We start from the raw sequence: 22,874 nt of genomic DNA, 5'->3' as shown, positions 1-22,874 counted from the left end.
TAAATTGGTACCTGTACCAGATCGGCGCAACCGCCTCGGTGCAATGCGCCTGCGGGCAATCGGCAGAAAAAGTAGAGCACTTCCTCTTCCGATGCACGCAGTGGACGGAGCAGCGGACGCGGATGCTCCAACAGGAAAGAACGCGGAGGAAACCTGTCATACTTTTTCAGAGGAAAGGGCGCGTCCGACCCAAAGGATTGGTCGCCGAGCGTAGAAGTTGTCAAAGAAACGATCGAGTTCGCCATGAGCACGGAGAGGCTAGATGCACAGATCAACCAGGAGCGAAACCACACGCAACTAACATCATCAAATTAATCGGAGACACCTCCACGCACCCTCGTGCCATCGACAGCAAGACTAGCTTCAGCCGCCGACGATAGGACGTCGAACACTTTGAGAAATAACTCCGAGATGGCCTGTTACTAACCCCACGATCAACCGCAGCATTGGCATGTAAAACTGAAGCAGACACGTACGTAGACGAACAAGACTTATATGGGCTTCTGGAAGGCAAGGATATGAACGAGTGTGGAGAGTATGTAGATGATCGTGCGAGCCCTGAATAGCTCAGTCGGGGCGTAATAAACTATGTATGTATGTATGTATGTATGTATGTATGTATGTATGTATGTAGAGATTTCTTCGGATTGGACTACATTGTCCCTGAGGACTCCAAGACCCCCGTGCTCATATAATTCATAGAGACTCAGCTGAAATACTCGTCTGGATCAATCGCTAGTATGTCTCGGCTAATGAATGGGCGACTGGGTCTTCATTTATGTTTTCATTTCAACCGCGAAGTAATGTGGAACCAACAAAATAGATCATTCAATGTAGAACTAAAGGCTACTCTGAAGACCGAAGGCGAGAACGGTCTCCGATCACCTTTGTGATTGTGGGTGAACAGCAAATTGACTAGGTGGCGGGTACGAGTCCGCGGTGCGAGCGCCGCCTCAAATACGGGTACCTCAAGGCTCGTCAATGTCGCCATCGCTGTCCACCTTCTGCAACGCAGTCGTACGTAGTAACGAGATGACGAAAGTCTCATGGAGAGGAAGAGTTATTTTGACTTTGGAAGACTACGACAACGACAGAAACATAAAGCAACAAGCCAGTTTGAAGGGCGGTAATTATATTACGCACTGGCTTTTCCAAAGACATGGCAAAAATCAGGGGAGTTGAGGAAAGCGACACCAAGTATATGCACTAATTCGGACAATGCAGTAGCTGTACAAATAAAATGGGCATCATTACAACTACGATCGTCCGCCGAGTAGCTACAATACATTGTCGCACTCAACCACTACCCACGTCAGATTGACCTTTGGCGTCGCTTCGAGATCTTCTTTCCGCATAGTCCAGTGGTGATCTTGTCACCGGAACCGGGTAGATCGTTTTCTTCCAAACCTTAGCCTTAGAGGTAGCCTTAAAGGGTTATGATGTGATTAAACTTACCAATTCAGCGCGAGATTTGGGGAAATTGTGCTCATTGGAAGACGTGTATTCATATAACCTGCTTTTGAAGCGGACTTGGACGTACACGTCGGCCCCGTACCGTCGTCGTATCTGCTCACAACGCCACATGAAGTTTTTGACCGTTTTATCGCAGTTCTCGTTGGTTCTATCCCTTTTCTTTGGCTGCTGCTGACGAGAAGCCATGATTTGTTGGGTACGGACTGTGACAGTACTGTATTGTTGACGTACCATAAAGTAAAAAATGAGTCTGATTCATCATCATCTTGTCGTTCTACTCTGCCCAATGCATCCCTTTTCAAGCAAGCATACCGCACGAACGCGTTAGTAGGCACCAGGTGGCAGTGGAGCCGCATCTGAGTCTGTTCTGTGATTGCTAGTTCCTAAAATTTGTCGCAGCTTTTTTGGTGAGGGCAGCCAAAATCGGCTTTTGATGCATCTGCTAGCGGGAAGAACGTGGAGTCACCACTTACGGATGTTAGCACGTAGATTTGGACGCGGGTAGCCCGAATGACGGGATCCGACAGCTATCCGAGAGGTAGAACAGGAAGCAAGAACCGTTGGTTTAGGACCAATTGCATGTGCCAGACAGTTATACGCACTTTGTTGCTGAACGGACAGAGCGTAGACAAAAGAGTCCACTTGAAGCAGCACAATGATGAGCTTTTCGTCTCTGACCATACGACGCGAGGAAGCTTGCCATCATTTGGAGGCGAGAGCGACTTTGATTGGAGCCGTCGACGAAAGCGGAAGAGGCATAACTCGGACTTTTTGTCGTCTGATGTGAGTTACACGGCTGCTGAAATTGCTAACCAAGCTCATATATCCGCACTCATGGTGTTTGCACCGGCCGTTTCGAAAAGGAAGAACTTATCTAAGCAGCATATGTATGTGCTGTATTGTATAATTCAAAGATATAATCAAACAATGCAACGCATGGCGACAGCCCGGGACTAGCAAAGATGAGCGGAAGGCACAAAAGATGACGCATAAGCTCGTGCTGGCACACATACAAATCGACTAGCCAGAAAATCTAATACTGTATCATTTATATGTCCACCACGGATCGTACGGATAGATTCTAAATCGGTGTGTATGTGATGCATCATGAGCCTGGCGAACCAGACTATGAGCCTTCGAGAAGCCAGACAGGATTCAACGATTATAAACATCTTCCCTCATCACCACAGTCGTGCGTGAAGTTGCTAATGTCAGAATTCACATGTCGACGAGTCTGCGATCCTCACGAGAAGTTTCCATTCTCATATACGGGCCCATAGAACAGCCTTCCGCCAACCACTTGATTTTGTCTTACTCTTCATGGCGCGCCTCGATGCGTGTCTATCATAAGGAGATCTGGCGATACAACTACAGCAACCACAATACCCTCATATGGTTGGTGAGTCTGGTCTGGGGATACCGCACTCGGCAGACCCCGCGTAAGGATCATTCGAATTCCAGTCGAAAGAATTAATGGTAATCGCGCCATCGCGGCTGGCTGTCCTGAGATTGAGCGAGCGTTCTGCGGAGACTTTCCCGAAGACGTGTGCCACTCTGTACGAGGACATTGCCTCGCTCTTCTTGGTTGGTTCATGATGTCGAGCCGCTGCAGAGCAGGCGATCTTGATACCAGCCGCGATGTCTGGAGACGTTATGCTGGTTGCAAAGCTCGTTCCTTGATGCGAACCATCTTGTGCAATTCTCCTTTCCTTCCTGATACTGTCGCTCTCCTCGTCGGAGTCGCAGAGGAGGAAGGTCGACACATGTTCATCTGGAAGCATCTGTCTGTGAAGCATTTCACTTGATGGGGTGGTTCTCAAAGGTGAGAATACTGAGTGAAGCTTTGAACCCATGATGCGTGTGGATGATTTCTTCGCACCAAATGTTGACTGCGGCATGTTTGAGACCTACATGTCACGAGTGTGCACATACTGCTTCCCACTCACAAGCGCCAGGAGAATAAATGTGCTGTAGGTGCTGCGTATCATCACTCCCCAAAACCCCTGTGGAGCGTGTCTGTTGGGATCAAAGTGTCTGAAGCCAGCGAGCAGAGCCAGAGATGGAAGCTACCGCGTGCAGCCGTACGGCTCGTCTGATCGCTCCGAAAGCCAGGTCAAGTGAAGCTGCCCCACGCATGGCGGTAGTGCAGAAGCTGGATGATGCCAGAGTTGAAGATTCGGAGGGCAGAAAAAACCAGCTGTTGATGGCCTTCGCTTCACGCCGCGCGGATAAGGCTGGTCGAAGTGAGCATTCGGATGCCAACGTTACAAACGTAGGCTGAGAGCAGAACTAAACCTGCGAACAGGGTACATGGCGAAGCAGGGCGGTTGTTGTGGGCCGGGGACAGCCCATCTTCAGAGCCGAAGCAGGCTCCTCAGGTGAGCAGCATCTTTCATCCTAGATATTGACGAGGTCCTAGTTGCGTTTCTAGGCAGACCAGCCGCAAAGAACTCCTCAACAATATCTGATGGATCGTATGGACAGGGTATATGGGTTAAAACCCTATTCGGGTTACGAAAGGCCAGATCTAGATTTCACAGATAGAGTAATAAGGAAGCAGGATCCTCGTCGTGTGGCTGGGGACAACGCCGGTTCTGACGCAGGATATGGCGCAGATTTTGTGTCATAAGCAACTCAGAAGATAGGGTGTTCGGCACTGTAACATAAACGGTGTATGTCTAGAGAGTCGAGCCGGAACCGACATCTAGTGAGGGCCAAAAGCGGAAGCTATAGATGGGCTAGCCGGCAAGCAAGATCCTTGTTTCGACGCCAGATATGACCTGCAACAAGAAAGTGGCAGCGGCTCCCTGGATCTAGACCTCTAGGTATTGGGGTCAGAGTTGGAAACGGATTCCACAAGATAAAGGCATTTCGGTACAAAGAGACCCTTAATCACGTTTTTGAAAATGCGTCATTGCGGCCCCCAGCCGTCGACACGGGCTATTGGACGGAACCTGACGTGAATCCCGCGGGTATGCGATGTAGTAGTGCATGCAAGTGTGTTAGTGCTTGCTGGAGGTGCACGTAGGAGGTGCACGTAGCAGAAAGCCAGGTGAGTCCGCAGATGAAAATCTCCGGACACTGACAATATAAGAGGTATGGTGAAGGCCTATTTGGGTTCCATCGGTCTTGTGGGGGCTGAGCGTCCAAAGCCGACGTGACACCACTTGTACGCTTGACATCCTCGTCCACCCAGACCGGAGCCATTAGAATCTTTTCAACTAGCCTCACATTCTGAAGCTATCTTCAGCTTGTGTCCAGAAAACCAGAGACCACTCGCGAAGAACAGTACTGTCCACCCGGAGGATGAACGGGACCTTCTTCACAACTAGAGGAAGCACCGTAGCGCCTGGATAACAGACCTTAAGACCTTTCTTGAACGAGATGGCCAACTCCGGATCTGTAGTGTATGCATGAGATGCTTCTGGCGTGAAGCGCCGTCCTTTGGGATGAAATCTGAATTCTTGTATTGGATATGAGGCCGCCAAGCCTACAAGTGACTGCGTGACTGCCTCTCGTTCTTGCTATGACGCGCTTTCGTCGCAGGTCACGTCGTCTCGCTCACTACGACAGACGTCACTCGCTATGAAGTCTATTCATCCAGAGTCGATCTCCCTACAGTAGAAATCGAAATTGGTTTCCATATTCTTGGACGGAAAATCTTCTGCGCACAGACGTTTGTGGATCCGTTTGCTGACAGGGTACCTGACAGGGCCCCGACGGTACCTTCTTGATGACACCCGCAGCCGAAGTCAGGAATTGCTTTTACACTGTGTTCGTGCATTAGACCCCTGTTGCATAATCCAACATCCACAAACGGCGGCGATGAGTGTAGTCTACGATTTATGCCTCTTGGTTACGTCCCCTTGTCTGCATATACAGAACTGGCTGTGTTAATGCGTGCGTTTGCGGATCACTATGTGTCTGGGGTCAACCTCCTGATTCTGCTTCAACCCTGATTAATCTAGAAGTATGGCATCAAGATGTTTGGTTTGACACCAAACTTCAGGTTTGCACTGATTTATCACCTATTTTGGCTTCGATGACTCCGCTTAGATTCTTATTACTATTACGTGTACCGTGTGGAAGTGTCAAAGCATCTCTTAATACAATGGAGGTTTCAATCACAGGCTCGCCGAAAAGTGCCATCCCGGACAGGCTATCTCGAAGCGCGGGAGCGCAGGTTCATGTTGATGATCCTCAATTTGCAAGAACACCGGCCACAAAATCCTAATATCCCGCTGACAATCTTGCTAGGTACAATCATATCTCTATGCAGGCGAAGCATGACCTGGTGACAGTTGCACCATGGCACCCAACATCGCTGCATCACAGCATGAGCTGATCCGGGACACGATATCTTCCGGTGAACTCACCAACAATAGCATAGCAGACGCCGCAGGATGTAGTGCGCGGACGGTGCGTAATATTCGAGCGAATCTCGAATGCTTTGGGAACACAAGAGCTCCTCCCAACGGAGTCGGACGTCCCAGGAGCATCACCCCGCCTATGCTGAGTGCTTTGTGCGACCGGCTGATCGAAAAGCCGAACCTCTACCAAGGTGAGATGATTGTGTTCCTTTGGGATGAATCCGAGACCCTAGTGACGGCTTCAAGCATCAGTCGTGCTTTAGCTTCAGCTGGGTGGAGCAAGAAAATGGCCCGACGCATTGCCCAAGAGCGAAACGCAGATCTGCGGGACTTGTACCTCCACGAGTTGTCGGCTTTCCGATCCTATCATCTAGTCTTTGTAGACGAGTCAGGGTGCGATAACATCTACTCGCGTATCTTCCAGGGCACTACCGATAGTGCGGTGTTCGAAAGCTTCATTGAGGAGCTCCTCCCTTTCTGTGGAAGATGGCCTGAGCCGAAGTCCGTAATCGTCATGGACAATGCTTCTTTTCATCACTCTGAACGGATTCAAGAGCTCTGTGCAAACGCAGGTGTTATAATCCATTATCTCCCAGCATACTCTCCCGACCTCAATCCGATCGAAGAGAATTTTGCAGAGCTCAAGAGTTTCATTAAGCGACACTATCAACAGCACGATGGCCTGCCCGAAGCGGACTTCGCGGGGTTTTTGGAGTGGTGTGTGAAGACGGTTGGCGCTCGGAGGTCAAGCGCCAGAGGTCATTTTCGAAACGCCGGAATCTTTATTGAAGAGCCTTGAAGAGATGAAAGAGAAGCCCCATTCTAGGAGCATACCTGATGGCCCCGATGCTCATCCGCACGTTTCAACCCACTTTCCGATATCACGGACGAACCGTCGCGCTACGCCGATCTTGACGCCCTGTTCGATAAAAAAGTCAGGCTCTTGATCTTGGTGCACCTGCTCAAGATCAAGGCCATGATCAAGGGTAACACCGTACGCCTTCCGAAACTCCCTCTTGAGCGTCTCGCTCTCCACCTGCGAGCACTGCCATTCGCAGTACGATCGCACGGCCACATCTCTCGGCCCTGCGATCTCTAAGGCCAACACAACATTGCAGCAGACAGGAGGCGAGGTTGCGAGCGGAGTCGCAGCGCCCGCTGGAGACGCGAGCGGCGAGGAGCCCGGAATTACGTTAGTAATGTTGATCGGCGGGTAATTTGCTGCCGATGGGGGATTGGTCTTGCGTTGACGTTCTGCGTGTTGCTGCTCCTCGGCATACAGCTGGTCGCGGATGTCCTCGGGCATGTCACCGGGAATGTTAAATATACCGCCCTGCTCTACGTGTCGAACGATGGCCTTAAAATGGTGAGACTTCAGCTTGTAATGCTTCTTGCCCGCGCCAACATCGATCCAGCAGTGCGGCCCAAGATTACATGGCGGCCCAGGACATCGCATCAAGGCGTAGACCCGCCGCCAGATCGACGCCTGGCCTGTAGAACTTTCTTCAGCGTCGAGCTGAGCTGCTCGTTCCTGCAGTCTGTCCTGCGTGATAGAAGAGAAGCCACGCTTAGTGCCTCGCTGCACAGCTGTCGAGGACCCAGATTCCAGATAGTTAAAAGATATCTGAACCCTGAGTTCTCTCCCGGCACGGAAAAGATGGCTCCAAGCCTTGAGCTGTCTCTCCACGACAGGCCAGTCAATATTGAGCTCGTCAAATCGCTTGACAAGAACACGTTGGGAGCGATCTCGCACGGACACGATTACGTTGGTATCATCTATGTTGAACGACTTGTTGGATGGCAGCTTCTTCTTCACTAGCTTGTCGAGCTTGTGGTACAGGGTATCTTTGCAAAAGGCATTCGGCGCAAGAACGAGGTCTGGTTCGCTATCTTTCGACACTACTCGGTTGTTTGCTGTCAACTTCCACTCAATAGAATAATGAATACAGGTTGGCGGTTGCTCATCGTAGGTCTCGTTCTCGTCCCAGTCAGCCAGCTGTAGCAAGGGAAGTTTGCCATTCAAAGCTGATGTGTGGCTTGGAGTTGGGCTTAGAGAGACTGTCTGAGCATCCTCTACGTCAAGTACCACAGGGCTAGCGTTCATGCGTTGAGCGCCTCCGGCATGGCCTACATCTGGAACCGCGTCTATCGCATCGAAGTCTGGCCAGTTATATTCGTCAAACGACATATCGAACGCCATTGCAGATGAAGACATGTCGATGAAAATACTGATTTGGGGAGATCTCCGAGTTGGTGGAGAAGCATCGTCTTCACGCGATGCTGGTCCGTATTCGGGGAGGGAGTAACCTTGAAGGTGTCAAGCCAGACGACGTTCTAGAAGCTTCCGTCCGTTAGCGACATGAACGGGTTTGCAACTGCTAATAGTGGGTTACGCGGAAGATAGTTATTCCTCCTTTGGTCAGTGGAGTCGAGTGGTGGCTTCAGCCAATCAGCTAGGTTGATTGTTCCACTCCAATCAATCACCTTACCTCGCCAATCCTATCGCTTGGCTGATTCTAGATGGCCCCTCATATTGTGATACCAATCGATGTTCGAAAGTACACGTTTCCCCACCCTGCCTTCGATCGTCTGAAGATCATCATCCCCATCCTAATGAACAAGGGCCTTTCAACAAGATTAAAACGCGCCGAACCGAGACACGCCGTCCTACGCCCATAGCCTCAAGCCCCGTTCCCACTGTTGGAAAATATTATTGTTTGGCTAGTGCCATCTATCGTGCGACGATCTTGTCATTGACGAGCCTAGATGGTAGTGGCATCTGGAGTATCTCGAACCTCGTGGTTCATTGCCATTTGGAGGGGATCGGCAATCCAAATAGCATCGCATGCCCAAAAACAAAGATAATGCTTTGAGGTCATCGACAGAAGGGGTCCTGGAGTGTTATGCGACTCGCAATTCATGGAGCTCTTCTCAGCCGCTATTGCACTAGAAACGGGGTTTTCGTTTCCCGACCCCAATATCCACACTTTGGAGCATCCAGCAACCAATCACGCAAACATCAGCACTTAGTGCTTATCTTGGATGGCGTTTGGTCCTGCAGGCTGCGACGATGCCACCATGTCTGACCCCTCATGGCAAGGCTGAGGCCGTATCTCTCTGTTCGCAACATGCTGTCCTGACGGGAGCATGGGAGTTCCATGAAACTCGAATGCTCAATAACACATTGTCTGCTACATCCCACTGCGTCCCGTAGTTTCGTATTGCTAGCATCCGGCACTGAATCTGACGCGATATGGCCAATTCCGTCCCCGCCCCCGACTTTACCGTCGGTTGGATCTGTGCTCTGCCCATCGAGCTAGCAGCCGCATCCGAGATGATGGACGAGGAATTCGCCGACCTACCGTCCCAGCCGGCCGATTCCAATCTCTACTCCTTCGGCCGAATCGGCGTTCACAACGTCGTGGCTGCCTGTCTGCCCGCCGGCCAAATGGGCACGAACCAAGCAGCCACGGTGGCCAGCCAGATGAAGACCAGTTTCCCGTCGTTGCGGTTCGGCGTCCTCGTCGGCATCGGCGGTGGCGTCCCGAATCTCGAAGACGACATCGATATCCGGCTCGGCGACGTGGTCATCAGCCAGCCGGCAGGGCAGCACGGCGGAGTGATCCAGTATGATTTTGGGAAAACTGGAGCCGACGGTCGCATCGCTCGCACCGGTAGCCTCAATGCGCCACACACGACCCTTCTCAACGCTTTAGCCAAGCTCCGCGCTAATGACCTTCGGCGCAAGACGCAAGTCCTCAAGCATCTGTCTCAGCTTTCTAGTCAGCCAGATTTTGCGTCGCCGGGCCCTCAGGAAGACATCCTCTACGATGCATCATCGCCGCACATCGGCAGAGCTACATGCGCAAAATGTCATCCAGAAGACGCAGTGGATAGGGACGTACGAGCAACGACGAAACCGGTCCTCTTTTTTGGCAACATTGCATCTGGGAACCAGGTGATGAAGGATGGTCAGACACGCGATAAATACAGTCAGGAGCTGGGAGGCGTCCTGTGCTTCGAGATGGAGGCGGCCGGTCTGATGAACAATTTCCCTTGTATCGTCGTTCGTGGCATCTGCGACTATGCAGACGCGCACAAGAACAAGCGGTGGCAACCATACGCAGCAGCGACAGCAGCAGCATACGCTAAAGAGCTGCTTAACACCATCCCGCCGCTAACGTCTAGCAATCTAGATAAGGCAGAGGATTGTAAGTACAGCGCGTAGAATGAATTTCGATTGAAAGCTAAGAGTCTAAAACCTGCCAGCTTATCAGAAACCCCACTTCATCGTACCATTTGGACGAAACGAAAACTTCGTTGGCAGAGATGCGATCTTGACGCGCCTCCGGGATCGGATACCTCCGAGTGCCAACAAAGACGCTTGTCAGAAGACTGCGATTGTGGGTCTTGGGGGGATTGGCAAGACACAGGTCGCGATCGAAGCCGCCTATCGCGTTCGCGATGCACACCCAGACTGCTCCGTTTTCTGGGTTCCGGCTGTAAACACAGTCATGTTTGAGAATGCATGTCGTGAAATCGGCCGGGCGCTCAACATCCAAGATATTGAAGATGACCAGGCAGATGTCAAAGGCTTGGTAAAGGCTACATTAGAACGTGATAATTCTAACAGCTGGCTTTTGATCGTCGATAACGCCGACGACACAGAGCTGCTGTTTACAAGCTCCAAGCTAATGAGCTATCTCCCCTCTAGTCGGAAGGGCTCTATCCTGCTGACAACGCGAAACCATCAGGCCGCAGCAAGATTCAGTCGTTGTCTCCTTATGCCCCTAGAGGAGATGGATACAATGGAAGCCAATAACCTCCTGCGCAAGGGCTTGGATGAGAGCCAGGTTAGCGACAGTCAAAGCATGACACAATTGCTTGAGTACCTCGCCTACTTGCCCTTAGCCATACGACAGGCATCGGCTTACATGTCTTCTAACAAAAACGTGACTATATCCAAATACCTTGGATATTGCGAGGCTAGTAACGATAAGATGTTAAAGCTGTTGAGCAAGGACTTCGATGACCAAGATCGATACGGGGATATTCGGAACCCAGTGGCCACAACGTGGCTGATCTCCTTTGATCACATCTCTAGAGATAACACACTTGCGGCAAAGTACCTCAGTTTCATGTGTTATCTCGCAGAAAAAGATATTCCAAGAGCTCTTTTGCCCCCCGAAGAGGACAGAATGGATGCGGACGACGAAATGAATGCCGATGAAGCAATAAGTACGCTGATAGCCTACGCCTTCATTCTGCAGCGGGATACTGCGGATAGGTTTGATATCCATCGACTTGTGCGTCTGGTGATGCGTAACTGGCTAAGGGAGCAGGGGAAAGAAGAAGAGCAGGTGACAGAGACGATTTACTGGCTTTGCGAGAGGTTCCCTTGGCCAAACCACAGGAATAAAGATGTGTGGATGGCCTACTTACCGCATACGCAAGCGGCGCTCCAAGTAAGAGATTGGTGCACAGACGACAGGGCGTTATGGGATCTGCTGTCTAGTGCAGGAGAAGGTAACTACCTGCTTGGGAAGTATGGCCAGGCAGAGCAGATGCATCGACAGACACTAGAGCTGAGTGTGAAGGTGCTGGGACCAGAGAATCCCGACACACTTATCAGCATGGATAACCTGGCACTCGTGCTTCGAAGCCAGGGGAAGTACGACGAGGCAGAGCAGATACATCGACAGACACTAGAGCTGAGCGTGAAGGTGCTGGGACCAGAGAATCCCGACACACTTATCAGCATGGATAACCTGGCACGAGTGCTTCGAAGCCAGGGGAAGTACGACGAGGCAGAGCAGATACATCGACAGACACTAGAGCTGAGCGTGAAGGTGCTGGGACCAGAGAATCCCGACACACTTACCAGCATGAACAACCTGGCACGAGTGCTTGGAAGCCAGGGGAAGTACGATGAGGCAGAGCAAATATATCGACAGACACTGGAGCTAAGCGAGAAGGTGCTGGGACCAGAGAATCCCGACACACTTATCAGCATGAACAACCTGGCAGGAGTGCTTGAAAGTCAGGGGAAGTACGATGAGGCGGAGCAGATGCATCGGCAGACACTAGAGCTGAGTGTGACAAATAGGGATATGTTCCACGTCAGCAGGACCGCGGGCAACTATAGGTCTCAGGACCATATCGAGTGGAAGAGACCACTGAGTTTTCTTAACATCTCCACACATACGCCAAAGAGGAAGGTTATAGGATCGGCATATCCTTTAAACCTTAGAATAGAGAATAACCTACACGTTAGTTTAGAAGTTTGGACGGACTCTAGTTCTACGGCCTCGGTAGACTGAATCTGCTATAGTATTTGTCACGATATCCTTATAGTGTAAGTCAATTCTGCCTAGATAGCCCTTGCCCAGCTTTGTCAGCGATTCTTAACTTAATAAGTTATATTGCGGGGAAATATACTTGGAGAATTTAAGGAACTTTTTACCTTATAACCCCATTGTATACGGCAGGCTCTCAGCGAATATCATAATCTGAGGGGCTATCTGAAATTAGCGAAAGCGGCTGATCCTGTATGACGTATGATCGGTGGGGCTGGAGAGGTGTATGTAATCAGGTGGAAATAAGTGGTATAAAACCGAGACCGCACTTTATTATCACCGCCATTTGTGGATGCTAGATTATGCAACATGGGGTCAACCACAAGCACAGTGTAACAGCAGATTCTAGCTTTACTGCGGAAATCATCAATGAAAGTACTGTCAGGGTCATATCATGTATCCTGTCAGCGAGTGGATCTACAAATATCTGTGCGCGGAAGAATTTCTGTCCTAAGAATACGGAAACCGATTTCGAATTCTACTGTAGACGTGGTGTGGCACATCTTCAACCACAGCGAACCCCACGTCCAGTCCAGGTTCACGCGATGCTCACGCACTTGGTATTCGTTCTTCAACCCCAAGCTTTACAGAAACGATGTGAAAACGGGAAAATACTCCGCCGTTTTCAACACCATTGCCAACTGCACAGATACGCGGGTGGCTCTAGCCACGCTCCGGCATACCTGCCGAGCCGGTTCTGACTACAACAGACCGGCCACCATGTATATGACCGAGACCCATCGATACAGCCCTTTCCTCGTTACGGCCCTGTACCTGGCCGCTTCGAAAGGCTACCCTGACATTGTGTCATTTCTCCTTGACCACGGTGCCGATATCGACGGGGTCCCGGACTGTCGGCTACGGACTCCCGTCTTCCTTTCTCTTCTTAGCGGAGACGCCAAGACGTCCATGATCCTCCTTCGGCGCGGCGCACGGCTTGAGTCTCCCGAATTCGGCATCAACGCCCTCCATCAAGCTGCCGCCGCCGGGCTCACCGAAGTCATCGCGTATCTTGTCGACGAGAAAGAGATGGAAGTGAACGAGGCCGACAACAACGGGGACACGCCGCTGATTCACTCCCTGTTGTTTCCGTCGCCAGAGACGGTCATAGGCCAGCTGGCGCAGTTCGGCGTCGACGTGAACCAGCCTACGACGATCGACACTTGGCGCATGACGGCCCTCAGCATGGCGTGCGAGGACGGTATGTTCTCCGCCGCCCTGGCACTGTTGAAGGCTGGAGCGGACGCCACGGGCGAGCTGGACGGATTGGTCGAAGGGGCCGACCCGGCGCTTCGTATCTTCGATCAAAAGCCGCTCGAGCTCGCGCTTCTGGCCCGGGTCAAAGAAACGGATGGCAGGACGGCATCGGCAAAGCAACGGCTCATCGACCTCCTCCTCAAATCGGGCGCTGACCCAAACTCAGTGGTTTGCATATCGGCGCGCTGCAACTGGACAGGGCCTCTTTTGCTGAAGCTGGCTCGAGAGAGGCGCCGCTGGGAGGCCGAGATGTTGCTCTCTTCGGGTCTTGTAGACATTGACAGGCGCGACTCGCATGGCGCGACGAGTCTCGATTGGACACTTTCCACATGTCACGGCAACCCCGTGATGGCGTCGATCTTGCTGCGGCGTGGTGCCAAGATGGACGATGCCGTGTTGTGCGACATTATCGGCAAGCTGGCGCGGCTTGCAGACGCACAAGACCACTGGAGTGTGATCAGCCTGTTGACGCGAGAGCCTAAGCTGTTGAAGATATTCCATGTGTTGTATTCGCACTGTTTCTTGGCAGCGTCCCGGGGCGGCGACGCTGCCGCATCAGGGTTTTTGCAAGAGTCGCCGAGCGTGATTGTGCGTCTCGTCACGGAGATGTTGAAGCACGGTGTGAGTCTGACGAAGACGGGCGTCTTGAACATGCTGCGAAATGCGAAGGAGAGTAGGCCAGGGCCAGTCATCGCAGGGGTTTTCCGATCAGAGGGAAAGAGCGCCATACGGAGGTGGTGTTAGTTTGATAGGTCGGAGTGGTAAGGGGAGAGATGCGGGACTGTCAAGGTAAGAGAAAATGGTACCGAGGGCGGGAGAAAGTTGGTAGGCGAAGCCGGTGATAAGGTAAATAGCTGTCAGTCATAGACGTGACATCACAGCCCTGATGGGAGGAGAGGTTACATTACTTAGTAGGGAGCACATCGTCCCGGATAGCATTTATTCCGACTAGGCATCAAGTGTTCTCCAGCCGCGCAAACGTATAAATCATAGAGCCCGCCATCTTTGTTGAGCCATATGTGCACACCTTCTTCCTCATTTCCAGGAGCACGCTCACAGGCTGGCTGACTGTTTCAAACGACATGGATTCCACGCTCGATACAGGCATTCCGCCTTTAGACCACTTGACAACACAGCTCTTCGGGTGCTCTTTCCTCGATGAAAATGAGCTCGAGAAAAGAGAGAAGGCCGTTGAAGTCGTGAGACAGAAACATAGCAGAAAAAGGGCTCGTGCCAATATGTGTAGGTTCTTCTACGGTACAGTAACGTACGTATCGTCAATGGCATCTGCTGACACGAAAAAGACAATAACGACCCCGCCACTCCCGATGACACGTCCGAGGATGACTCCACGGCGCCGAACACACCAGATACAAGGAGAGGGTCCAGTGACCCTGGGCAGAAAGCCGAGGATGAATGTAGCACAACTGTGCCCGTTACTGCTGTAGCTGCGCTGATGCAGGAGATTGCAAAGAACAAATGGACTGCTGTCATTTTGGTGGAATTCGACGGCAGCGAGAAGGCGATGTTGAGGGTGGGTGTTCCGTCTCAAGACAGGCATATCCGGAGAGAACTCTTAGGGCTTGAGAGCGCTGGTCAGGATACCAAGCGGGGATTCCAACTGTGAAGGAGAAATGCCGGCTCGTATGAGGGTCGAGCTGCTAGGAAGATGTATCGTGACAGCACAGCCAGTTAAGGTGGCTTTTCTGCCATACATCAAACTATTTATCCAATTACATTATTCAATGCAACCTTATACAAACATACAAGACAGTGTGATTCTGCTTTTGCCAGGTCTGCACAGTTGTGGTATCGCAACGTTGCAGGTAGACACCGCCACCGCAGACACGATCTTGCCAGTGGTTCAGACTGGAGACCTGAATCAGAGCCTTCGCCGGTGAAGAGAGCAGACATCTTTGACTGCGGAAACTTACCACATGCAGATACGGCCCCGTACTGTAACACCGGCGAACGTGAGTCTGCCTACATAGCTGTATAAATTCAGACTATCTGACGATAGCTAGTGCCTACAACGTAGCCTTCCCACATCAATCTCGGAGATTTCCGCTTCCCTAAGGAGAACGCTGTATCCACATAGACCTACCGTGCCTCACTCAAAGATATTACCGTCAAAATGACGGTGCGGCGAGGTTCGATAGTCCACGCAGCCTGGTCCTCGTGTCTCGAGGTAGCTGAAGTCATTTGCACCGCCACGAGTGGCGCTCATATGTTCTACGGTGTGGTCGTGGGGATCCGTAACCCCCTCGAGTGGGATTGGCTGGGCGATTATCAACCTTTATGGGTCTTCGAAGACGGAGAGTGCATCAAGGTATGGCAAGAATGCGTCGAGCGACCCCGGCCAAGCAACGCGACTTGGGCGTCCCGTCTTCGGTGTGTCGTGGGCTGCTACGAGACGGATGATGGCATCAATCTGTACGCCGTCAAGTGGGACGGCTACGCCTGTCCGACGTGGGAAGCAGAAGAGGACCTCTTCAGTTACGGCCAAATGATGGCCGAGCATGACGAGAGTTGCCAGTGCACGCTAGGCCTTGAGAGTGGCTACCGACACAATGAGTGGACCGGACGAGGTCGGCGAAAAGGGGGTTCAATCACGCCGCTCGTTGGTTTGCGGCCGCCAGATGTAGACTTAACGGCAGAGATCTAGATCGAACGAGGGAGCAAACTTCTGTCGCTCTGGGCCATCGATCAGCTTGTGCCGTCAAGTGGGGCGACCAGATATGGTGCACTGCCTGAAGTGATTCTGGGGTTGCCGATCTGGCTCTGACACGACCAGGGATGCGCTGTCAAATCCAGAACGAGCTCCCTTTAGATTACAGTGCACACGCCCCAGATCGAAGAGCGGCTCCTGGAGCATGCAAAGATCCACTGATACAGCACCAGCTCTGCCGCGAGGTCCCAAAAGAATATTTGTAGCTACGTACTGTACATATGAGCCGAAGTGTAGTGTTCCAACGTTCCATCGAGACACTGTCCGAAAAGAGCATTTCCACTTCCGAGGTATTGTCAGCCAATTAAAATGTTCCCGGAGTCTTTCCGTTCATTCGACGTCGTGAGTGAATGGGCTTCTTCCATGTCGCCCCACATGGAGCGAGCTCGACCGGCGCCTCCCATGACTGGCCCTCAAGTGACGTTCTGCCCCTCACTTGTCTCGAAGGGACGAACGAAGCACATCCAACCCCACACCAACAGCGACCGACCGTTATCTCGTCAATCTGCGGCAGGGGCTCGCCAGGCTTCAAACGCCGCATTCTGCAACAAAAAATGTCAAACAGGGCGTCTTGAGAAACCTGCCAGAGCAAAGATTAAGCAGGATGGTTCCATTCGCAGTCTCGATACATGCACCCTTATCGAAGCGGACGGAATGACAGAATGGGAAGGCTCCGCTGAAGCCAGTACGCCGGCTGCGGAGCCTCTTCAGTTTATCCGTCGTGTGGACTTGGACGGCACGGCGGCCGGTCGTTCTTTGATCGGAAGCATGTTGAAGAAGTTCGGATCTGTCAAGGGAGATGGGAGCACGGTTGCGAGCGCGGATAGAGGATGGGGACATTAGTGAAATCATTGGTGTCATGTTGTCACGAGCTGTGGCAGGCACCAATGGGTGTAGGGTGTGGGACAAGAGGCTTGTATTGACTCAAGAAGAACGTAAAGAAGAAACAAGAGTCTATGATTGAAACGAGTTTGAGAACCACCTGATAATGCATGTAACAGGCCGATCGTGGAAAAGTGACCCTATCCCCGATTTGTGACGTGTTTTGAGTCTGGATACTACTTGTAGATGAAGAACACCACGACCTGCGGGCTCATAGCCTGGAGATCACGTCGGTACAGTCCAGTCGATGGCTCTGACATGGAAGAGATGGGCTTCCCGCATCCCCGCTCGTGCATAACTCAACTCTTTCTCTGCATTCATCCTATCCTAAGTTCGAAATGCCACCAGCTATGATACAAAACGGCGCAGGACCGGACGTGAAAAGAAATAAAGGAAGAAAGATGAGGCCTCTCAATATCTCCACGCGGTTATCTGCTCGGGAAAAGCCGATACTGGAAGAGTAGTAGGTCTAACGTTCTCCCCAATAACACCTTCGTTGTCGACGTTTCCAAGAACAAAGCCCTGTTGCGAGATAGGCCGGCCATCAAGATCATAGACCCATGGGGAGAGCGGCTCATCATAGACAGCGTGAGACGAATCAGCCGCGTTTGTCAGATATCCATCAGTGAACCCGGTTTGGAGATGTGAGCTCTCCGTACAAGAGCCGCTCGGTATGCTATGCTCTACTGGCTTGAACACACAGATTCCGCACCCAGCATACCATCCACAGTAGCAATCGTGAGCCGCATGAAGAAAGGCTGGATCGTAGACTGCTGAGCCAGAGACGTCGAAGCATTGTTGACAGCACATGGACCGTAGAAAACAAGGACTTGGATTAATCAGCGACCATTCACTACTTCACGGCGTTTGGAGATACTTACTTCATGAACGCAGTATGCAAACAGATAGGACACATCTGGGCCGAAAGGCCAGCGGAGCCCGCATTGTAGTAACCGCTGAACATCTGTTCCTGGAGGGCCATACTCGAGGACGTGACGTCTGAGGACTGCTGTGTATATACCGAGACCATATCGTTGAAGGTGGGTTGCCCAGAGGACGTCAGCTTTGCAGGCGATAATAACGAGCACGCCGACGTGGCATGGCCTGTGGTATCAGAATGCGATTCCATGTCTGCTTGTTGGCACTGGATACCTATCGACGGTGACATAGCATATGCGGGCGGGGTGTGCGGTCCGACGATATCTTCTTGAACAGCCTCCGTCTCGTCACAAAGTGTCGGCGTGGCCGCAGTGGGCGCCAAAAGATACTGTATGGAGGTTCGAGAAGGCATTGCTATCGGATGGTTTGCTGAGTATGTTGTTCGATGCTGGACTTTGCTGGAGCAGGATGTGAAGTACGTGACTGAGGAGATCCGCACTACTTATGTCGATGATTCAAACTGCGCACCTGTTGCTCTTCGCCAAATTAGGCATGCCAAACTTGCGCAGGTGGTGCCGAGTACAGGTCGTCAATGGTCGTCACGGCCGTGGAGATGGCTGTTGATTTTCGTGCCAGCTTGCACGAGTCCGCGTGTCGGACAAGGATTCGGGTCGGCGAAGCGGAAGCGCCGTAGGCGATGGGCGGGGGATGATACCTGGCCAATGGCTAGAATATTGTGAAGCTCTGCCAACACGAAGATGAGTGTAAGAATCAGGAGGCTGGTTGGCACTTGCGCACGAATCGACGCTCACCAACATCTGGAGCGCGATCTGGGTTGCGACTGGCCGTGGGGCTTCCTGACGGTAATGATGCATCACAGCCGCTTCTGGATGCGCCGGCTGGTCGAGGTGATCCCGTGCGGTCAGCCCCTGGCACAACAGATGATCAATGTATTATGTCAAACAAACAAGTTTGATTGCCCAGATATCGCCTTCTATCCCGAGAAGGAAGCACTCAATACACTATCGCTTTGTCTAAGGCGGCACGGCTGATTGGGCGCGCTGGACAGGGAATGGCCTTGTTTCTGCGCGGGTCAAGCATCCGCAGAGACGTTTTTTGAAGGCGTTTCTACTGTATTGACTGACCTGAAAGCACAAGGGTATCTGGTTCTTAGTGATCACTATCGGATCCTCACCATTTGCTAGGTTGACAAACAACGCCAACAAGGGCGTCGAACGATCCAGGGCAAATACGCAGCCGGCGGTTGTCCTACCTTTGACCTCGGCCTCAATGAGCTTGCATATGTTGTCGGGTTATTAGTTCATCTCGCTCGGCGGTGGACATGTGGTACAGCATGCAAGTCAAAATTGAATTTCCATGATTGAATTCTACAAGTCACATGTCTGTATTAATTCACAGACCTTCCTACCCGTTCACATGCAACAACTCCGTACAGGGACTCAGTACAAGAACCTAATCAAATACCGCAGGGCTAGCGGTAGATGCCGTGCGTGGTCGGCTCCAGCAGAAACTCGTGTGCCAGCTAGCACTGCGATGATACGTCTCAATGCTATTTTATGTTCACATCTTCAACCACAAGCCATTCGAGGGGCTTCGTGCTGTTCGGCGAGAAACAATATTGCAAATGTATTGTGTATTGTTTCTTCCAAGGCAGCTGGTGGCGCAGAATGTAGAAATACTCGAGAAACCCCTGGCCCTTATGGTAATATAGTACGCAAGTTGTCAATTCGTCACTCTTCAGGCAGAACAGGCTGCCATAAGCTCGAACTCTGGTCTGTTCGTCCACGTCATCGTTATCCTCTTGGATGTTCAACGTCAACCGCGGACCCGGGCGCTGATGGCGCAAAAGGCCATCAGAGCTGTCGAGCCGCGGCCGTTTTAGAGAGTCGACCAGCTTGGCTCCGTATTGGATATCTCCGGTCCAGTCCATGGATGCAGCTGCGAGATGAAGCTGGTGGCAGTCTTCACCAAGCGCAAGTCGCTCAAGGTCAGATCCAAAGAAAATGGGATTGGCCTTGAGTTTAGCGGCTGTTTCATGCCATGTATTGTCGGCGAAGAAGATGTTCATGACATAATCGAGTACTTCCTTCGCTGACCTGGGCATTTGGGGAAAATGTGAAGAGCGTTGAGTCGTAGCTGAGCCCTTGCTAGACCGTGATTAGAGGTCGCCCTTATATATGATATACTCAAAGGGTGTGCGGCGCGTGGCAGTGTGTTTGGCCGGCAATCAGGAATGATGGCGTTGATCGCGCGAACTGGTAAGAAGGGAACTTTCGGCTCATCGGTGAAGTATCTCTTCTGGTAGGTTGGTGACGATTCTGGAGCGTCTCGCAGTCCTATATGGGACGAAGAGAATGGCGGATCAGCCAGTCTTGGAATAGTCACAGGATTGAAGAGGCTTGATTTCCAATATCAACGAGATACGGGTGCTACTGCTGTGCGAATGAGCCGTTTTGTTCTCCTAAGAAAGCAAGCAGTAGTCCACGTACAGTATCTGTATTTTCCATTTGCATGACTTGTCAGAGATGGAAGCGAGTCACGTGAAAGAGGTTCAAATCACCATTCAGGCGTTGGAGACCAGACGTTCTTAGAGACGGATCACTTACGACGCCTCCAAACGGCGACGTTGGAGGGCTTGAGCCATGTCAGACAGCAGCGTGATACCATTTCAACTCTTGATGACAGAAGTGATTCACATTAATGACAGCGGTGATATGTACAGTTATGTACGTATGTACAGGGGCATGAAATCTCTATTTCTCTCTATGATACAATATCACACGATAAACATGGACTCGGCGAATACCGATGCAGACCATGTGCGCTCCATATCAGAGCCAACCTCCGGGATTGTATGGTGGCTGCTTCCGCTTCAACTCCGGCTTAACGGCCTCAAAGTCATAGCCTTCTCGACCCCGCCTGACTGGAGCCAAGAGCACGTCGAGGTCATCCTCTACTCCTGGCTCGTCTGGCTCGTCTCCAGCCTGCACCTCCACGTCTTCCTTCTGTCGAAATTTAGACGGATGGCCGGAGCCCATGTTTCCCTCCGCAGGCATAGTGTTTGTCTCATTCATGACGCTCTCAAAACGGCTGAAAACATCTCGAAGCTGTACCACAACTTGTTCGACATCGGACATGAAGGCGGTTCCTGTGAGAGCCAAGCTTTTCCAATAGTCAAGTTCTTGCCTGAGGCGACCGGAGTCTCTCACGAGTTCTTCCAGACGTTGTTCCTTACTGACTGGTGCCTTCTGAGACTGTATGGTACTGTTTGTAAGGTCGGTTGCGTGGGTTCTCCCGCCCAAGGCCGCGACTGCGTTGTCTATGTCGCTTGGTAAGCGCGGCAGACCGTTTGATCGGCGAGGGCGCTTCAAAGGTCTGGACGTCATGTCGGATTGCCATTGAAATGGGAAGAGTGCCGATGGGTTGCCGAGCGAAATGCGTGACATGGATCATCTTATGTGAGGACGGACACTGCGTTTGCCAACCGCGAAACTCACGCCAGATGTAGACGAGATGTAATATGTGTAAGCCATGGCAAGGTCGTCTGGTCTTGTTCGGGCTGCTCTCGTCGTCAACTCGATGAGCGAAAAACCAGAGCTTTCACTGGTGCGTGAGCCAGCAGATGATTCCGTCTTGATTCTGTATGTATAGCACACTCCATGCATGGATGCCGTATGCACAGCACAGTTATGAACTTTGAGACTATCTCTACGGTCCCGGCATCATTGCAGAGACCATACAGAAATGGTCATTCATGCGAAAAGCTGACCGCTGAGCCGTTGGTGGCTTCTGCAAAATCCGGTTGCGTAGAGCCTCGCTTCTCAGAAGACGGTATCGGATGTCGACACGAGCTTATACGTACGAAGAGCACAATGTGCCTGGTCCAAAAACAAAGGCAGTCTAGAGCCATTTTGCTGACGATATAAATCTCTTCATTGGCGGTGGCATGAGCTGGGCTACCAAATCACCACAGACGCGCCGGGAGAGATCATGGATTCAATGTGGTGAGCGTCGCACTGTCACATTGCCACAAGATTATCTTGCTAACGGAAGTCAGGACCAACCTACTTAGACAAGATGAGCGGTGCTGCCTCGCCATCTGCCTGGCAGTCAATTGCCCTCACAACGGACTGACCGACGACACGTGGTACCCGCCGCTGAACAGAGTCAAAGAACACATGAACAGCACCGCCGGAGATCGGTTCATCGCCTACATCATAAGCTGCCTGTGTGGGCCACTGCAAGGCAAAGAGTTCGTCGTCAAGGTCGCCGCGCTCTTAGCGTGCCTGAAAGCCCGCGAAGCGCCCGAGGAACGTGACGATGGCCCGTCGGACAACAGGACCAACTTGTTGTTCGAGTTTGACAAGGCACTGAACTTTGACTTTGGAAACATGCTCATCACCATCAAAGTGCTCGAGCAGGTTCTGATGTTCTCCGCGCGGATTTGGGAAATCCATGCGCCGGAAGACACCATTCACCCCGGGACTTTGCCAGCGACTTTCGACCTCTGCGACGATTCGGTGTCGAGAAAGATGCTATATATGTACTGCTGCGTACGAATCTTGTTTCCCGACACTCATGAGGCGACCATGCACCGGACACGGGCCGTTTTCCAGATGAGCTCTGCAGATGCGGCCGAGCTACTTCTCGACACGCTCAGCGACGAGGAGCTGGAGGCAGGGGGGCACTCAATGTGTGACGTGGACGAGGACCTGTTTGACGGCGAGGGCAACGAGCCTTACCGTCCTGACATGTCTGACGTTGATTCCGGCGAAGACTCAGATATGTCGGAAGGGGGGAAGTTAGACGACGATTATGGTGATCCAGACGTCTCAGATGAAAGCTATGGGCCTGGCGCAGAAGAAGATGATAGCGATGTAGAGTAGTTGCCGAGTTTGTCACGCATGG

At 51.8% G+C, this 22,874-nt stretch overlaps 12 protein-coding genes across 12 annotated transcripts; 8 read left to right on the top strand and 4 right to left on the bottom strand.

Moving 5' to 3' along the window:
• Positions 1–968: 968 nt before the first annotated feature.
• BDP55DRAFT_721852 (uncharacterized protein) lies at positions 969–2,267 on the bottom strand (the record flags this gene model as incomplete). The annotated part of the gene is made up of 5 exons (XM_060578529.1): positions 1,947–2,267; positions 1,456–1,676; positions 1,312–1,425; positions 1,144–1,206; positions 969–1,079 (listed from the first exon to the last, which is right to left on the bottom strand). Exons 1-5 carry the CDS (start codon positions 2,152–2,154, stop codon positions 969–971), a joined length of 717 nt encoding a protein of 238 aa, XP_060421661.1. The 5' UTR covers positions 2,155–2,267.
• A 594-nt stretch (positions 2,268–2,861) lies between these two features.
• Positions 2,862–3,371, bottom strand: BDP55DRAFT_639243 (uncharacterized protein; the record flags this gene model as incomplete). The annotated part of the gene is made up of 1 exon (XM_060573222.1): positions 2,862–3,371. One exon carries the CDS (start codon positions 3,369–3,371, stop codon positions 2,862–2,864), a length of 510 nt encoding a protein of 169 aa, XP_060421660.1.
• Positions 3,372–9,673: 6,302 nt separating this feature from the next.
• On the top strand, positions 9,674–12,483 carry BDP55DRAFT_596875 (uncharacterized protein). Its single transcript, XM_060570999.1, has 2 exons — positions 9,674–10,054; positions 10,113–12,483. Exons 1-2 carry the CDS (start codon positions 9,805–9,807, stop codon positions 12,161–12,163), a joined length of 2,301 nt encoding a protein of 766 aa, XP_060421659.1. The 5' UTR covers positions 9,674–9,804; the 3' UTR covers positions 12,164–12,483.
• Positions 12,484–12,772: 289 nt separating this feature from the next.
• On the top strand, positions 12,773–14,128 carry BDP55DRAFT_513502 (ankyrin repeat-containing domain protein; the record flags this gene model as incomplete). The annotated part of the gene is made up of 2 exons (XM_060567732.1): positions 12,773–13,303; positions 13,457–14,128. Coding segments are annotated over 2 exons (1,203 nt in total), but the record flags the coding sequence as incomplete, so codon positions are not given.
• A 410-nt stretch (positions 14,129–14,538) lies between these two features.
• BDP55DRAFT_639239 (uncharacterized protein) lies at positions 14,539–15,083 on the top strand (the record flags this gene model as incomplete). The annotated part of the gene is made up of 2 exons (XM_060573221.1): positions 14,539–14,698; positions 14,761–15,083. 2 exons carry the CDS (start codon positions 14,539–14,541, stop codon positions 15,081–15,083), a joined length of 483 nt encoding a protein of 160 aa, XP_060421657.1.
• Positions 15,084–15,583: 500 nt separating this feature from the next.
• Positions 15,584–16,122, top strand: BDP55DRAFT_687582 (uncharacterized protein; the record flags this gene model as incomplete). Its single annotated transcript, XM_060576585.1, has 1 exon — positions 15,584–16,122. Exon 1 carries the CDS (start codon positions 15,591–15,593, stop codon positions 16,119–16,121), a length of 531 nt encoding a protein of 176 aa, XP_060421656.1. The 5' UTR covers positions 15,584–15,590.
• Positions 16,123–16,493: 371 nt separating this feature from the next.
• On the top strand, positions 16,494–17,027 carry BDP55DRAFT_639237 (uncharacterized protein; the record flags this gene model as incomplete). Its single annotated transcript, XM_060573220.1, has 1 exon — positions 16,494–17,027. The coding sequence occupies one exon, from the start codon at positions 16,494–16,496 to the stop codon at positions 17,025–17,027; it is 534 nt and encodes a 177-aa protein (XP_060421655.1).
• Positions 17,028–18,163: 1,136 nt separating this feature from the next.
• Positions 18,164–18,714, top strand: BDP55DRAFT_687577 (uncharacterized protein; the record flags this gene model as incomplete). The annotated part of the gene is made up of 1 exon (XM_060576584.1): positions 18,164–18,714. A coding segment is annotated over one exon (369 nt), but the record flags the coding sequence as incomplete, so codon positions are not given.
• Positions 18,715–18,794: 80 nt separating this feature from the next.
• Positions 18,795–19,202, top strand: BDP55DRAFT_687575 (uncharacterized protein). Its single transcript, XM_060576583.1, has one exon. The coding sequence runs from the start codon at positions 18,812–18,814 to the stop codon at positions 18,995–18,997; it is 186 nt and encodes a 61-aa protein (XP_060421653.1). The 5' UTR covers positions 18,795–18,811; the 3' UTR covers positions 18,998–19,202.
• A 313-nt stretch (positions 19,203–19,515) lies between these two features.
• Positions 19,516–20,070, bottom strand: BDP55DRAFT_639235 (uncharacterized protein; the record flags this gene model as incomplete). The annotated part of the gene is made up of 1 exon (XM_060573219.1): positions 19,516–20,070. One exon carries the CDS (start codon positions 20,068–20,070, stop codon positions 19,516–19,518), a length of 555 nt encoding a protein of 184 aa, XP_060421652.1.
• Positions 20,071–20,643: 573 nt separating this feature from the next.
• Positions 20,644–21,825, bottom strand: BDP55DRAFT_687574 (uncharacterized protein). Its single transcript, XM_060576582.1, has one exon. The coding sequence runs from the start codon at positions 21,350–21,352 to the stop codon at positions 20,798–20,800; it is 555 nt and encodes a 184-aa protein (XP_060421651.1). The 5' UTR covers positions 21,353–21,825; the 3' UTR covers positions 20,644–20,797.
• A 319-nt stretch (positions 21,826–22,144) lies between these two features.
• On the top strand, positions 22,145–22,852 carry BDP55DRAFT_639233 (uncharacterized protein; the record flags this gene model as incomplete). The annotated part of the gene is made up of 1 exon (XM_060573218.1): positions 22,145–22,852. One exon carries the CDS (start codon positions 22,145–22,147, stop codon positions 22,850–22,852), a length of 708 nt encoding a protein of 235 aa, XP_060421650.1.
• Positions 22,853–22,874: the final 22 nt, after the last annotated feature.

Source organism: Colletotrichum godetiae (assembly GCF_030913485.1).
Source record: "Colletotrichum godetiae strain CBS 193.32 chromosome Unknown BDP55scaffold_114, whole genome shotgun sequence".
NCBI lineage: Eukaryota > Fungi > Ascomycota > Sordariomycetes > Glomerellales > Glomerellaceae > Colletotrichum > Colletotrichum godetiae.
The sequence above is the reverse complement of the archived record's forward strand: the minus strand, read 5'-3'. Positions and strand labels throughout refer to the sequence as shown.

Excerpts from the sequence above, each read along its gene's own strand:
- BDP55DRAFT_687575 (XM_060576583.1), top strand. The coding sequence starts at position 18,812 with ATGATGCATCACAGCCGCTTCTGGATGCGCCGGCTGGTCGAGGTGATC.
- BDP55DRAFT_596875 (XM_060570999.1), top strand. The coding sequence starts at position 9,805 with ATGAAGGATGGTCAGACACGCGATAAATACAGTCAGGAGCTGGGAGGC. Across the intron at positions 10,055-10,112 it reads TCTAGATAAGGCAGAGGATT|CTTATCAGAAACCCCACTTC; the intron begins GTAAGTACAGCG and ends AAAACCTGCCAG.
- BDP55DRAFT_687574 (XM_060576582.1), bottom strand. The coding sequence starts at position 21,352 with ATGACGTCCAGACCTTTGAAGCGCCCTCGCCGATCAAACGGTCTGCCG.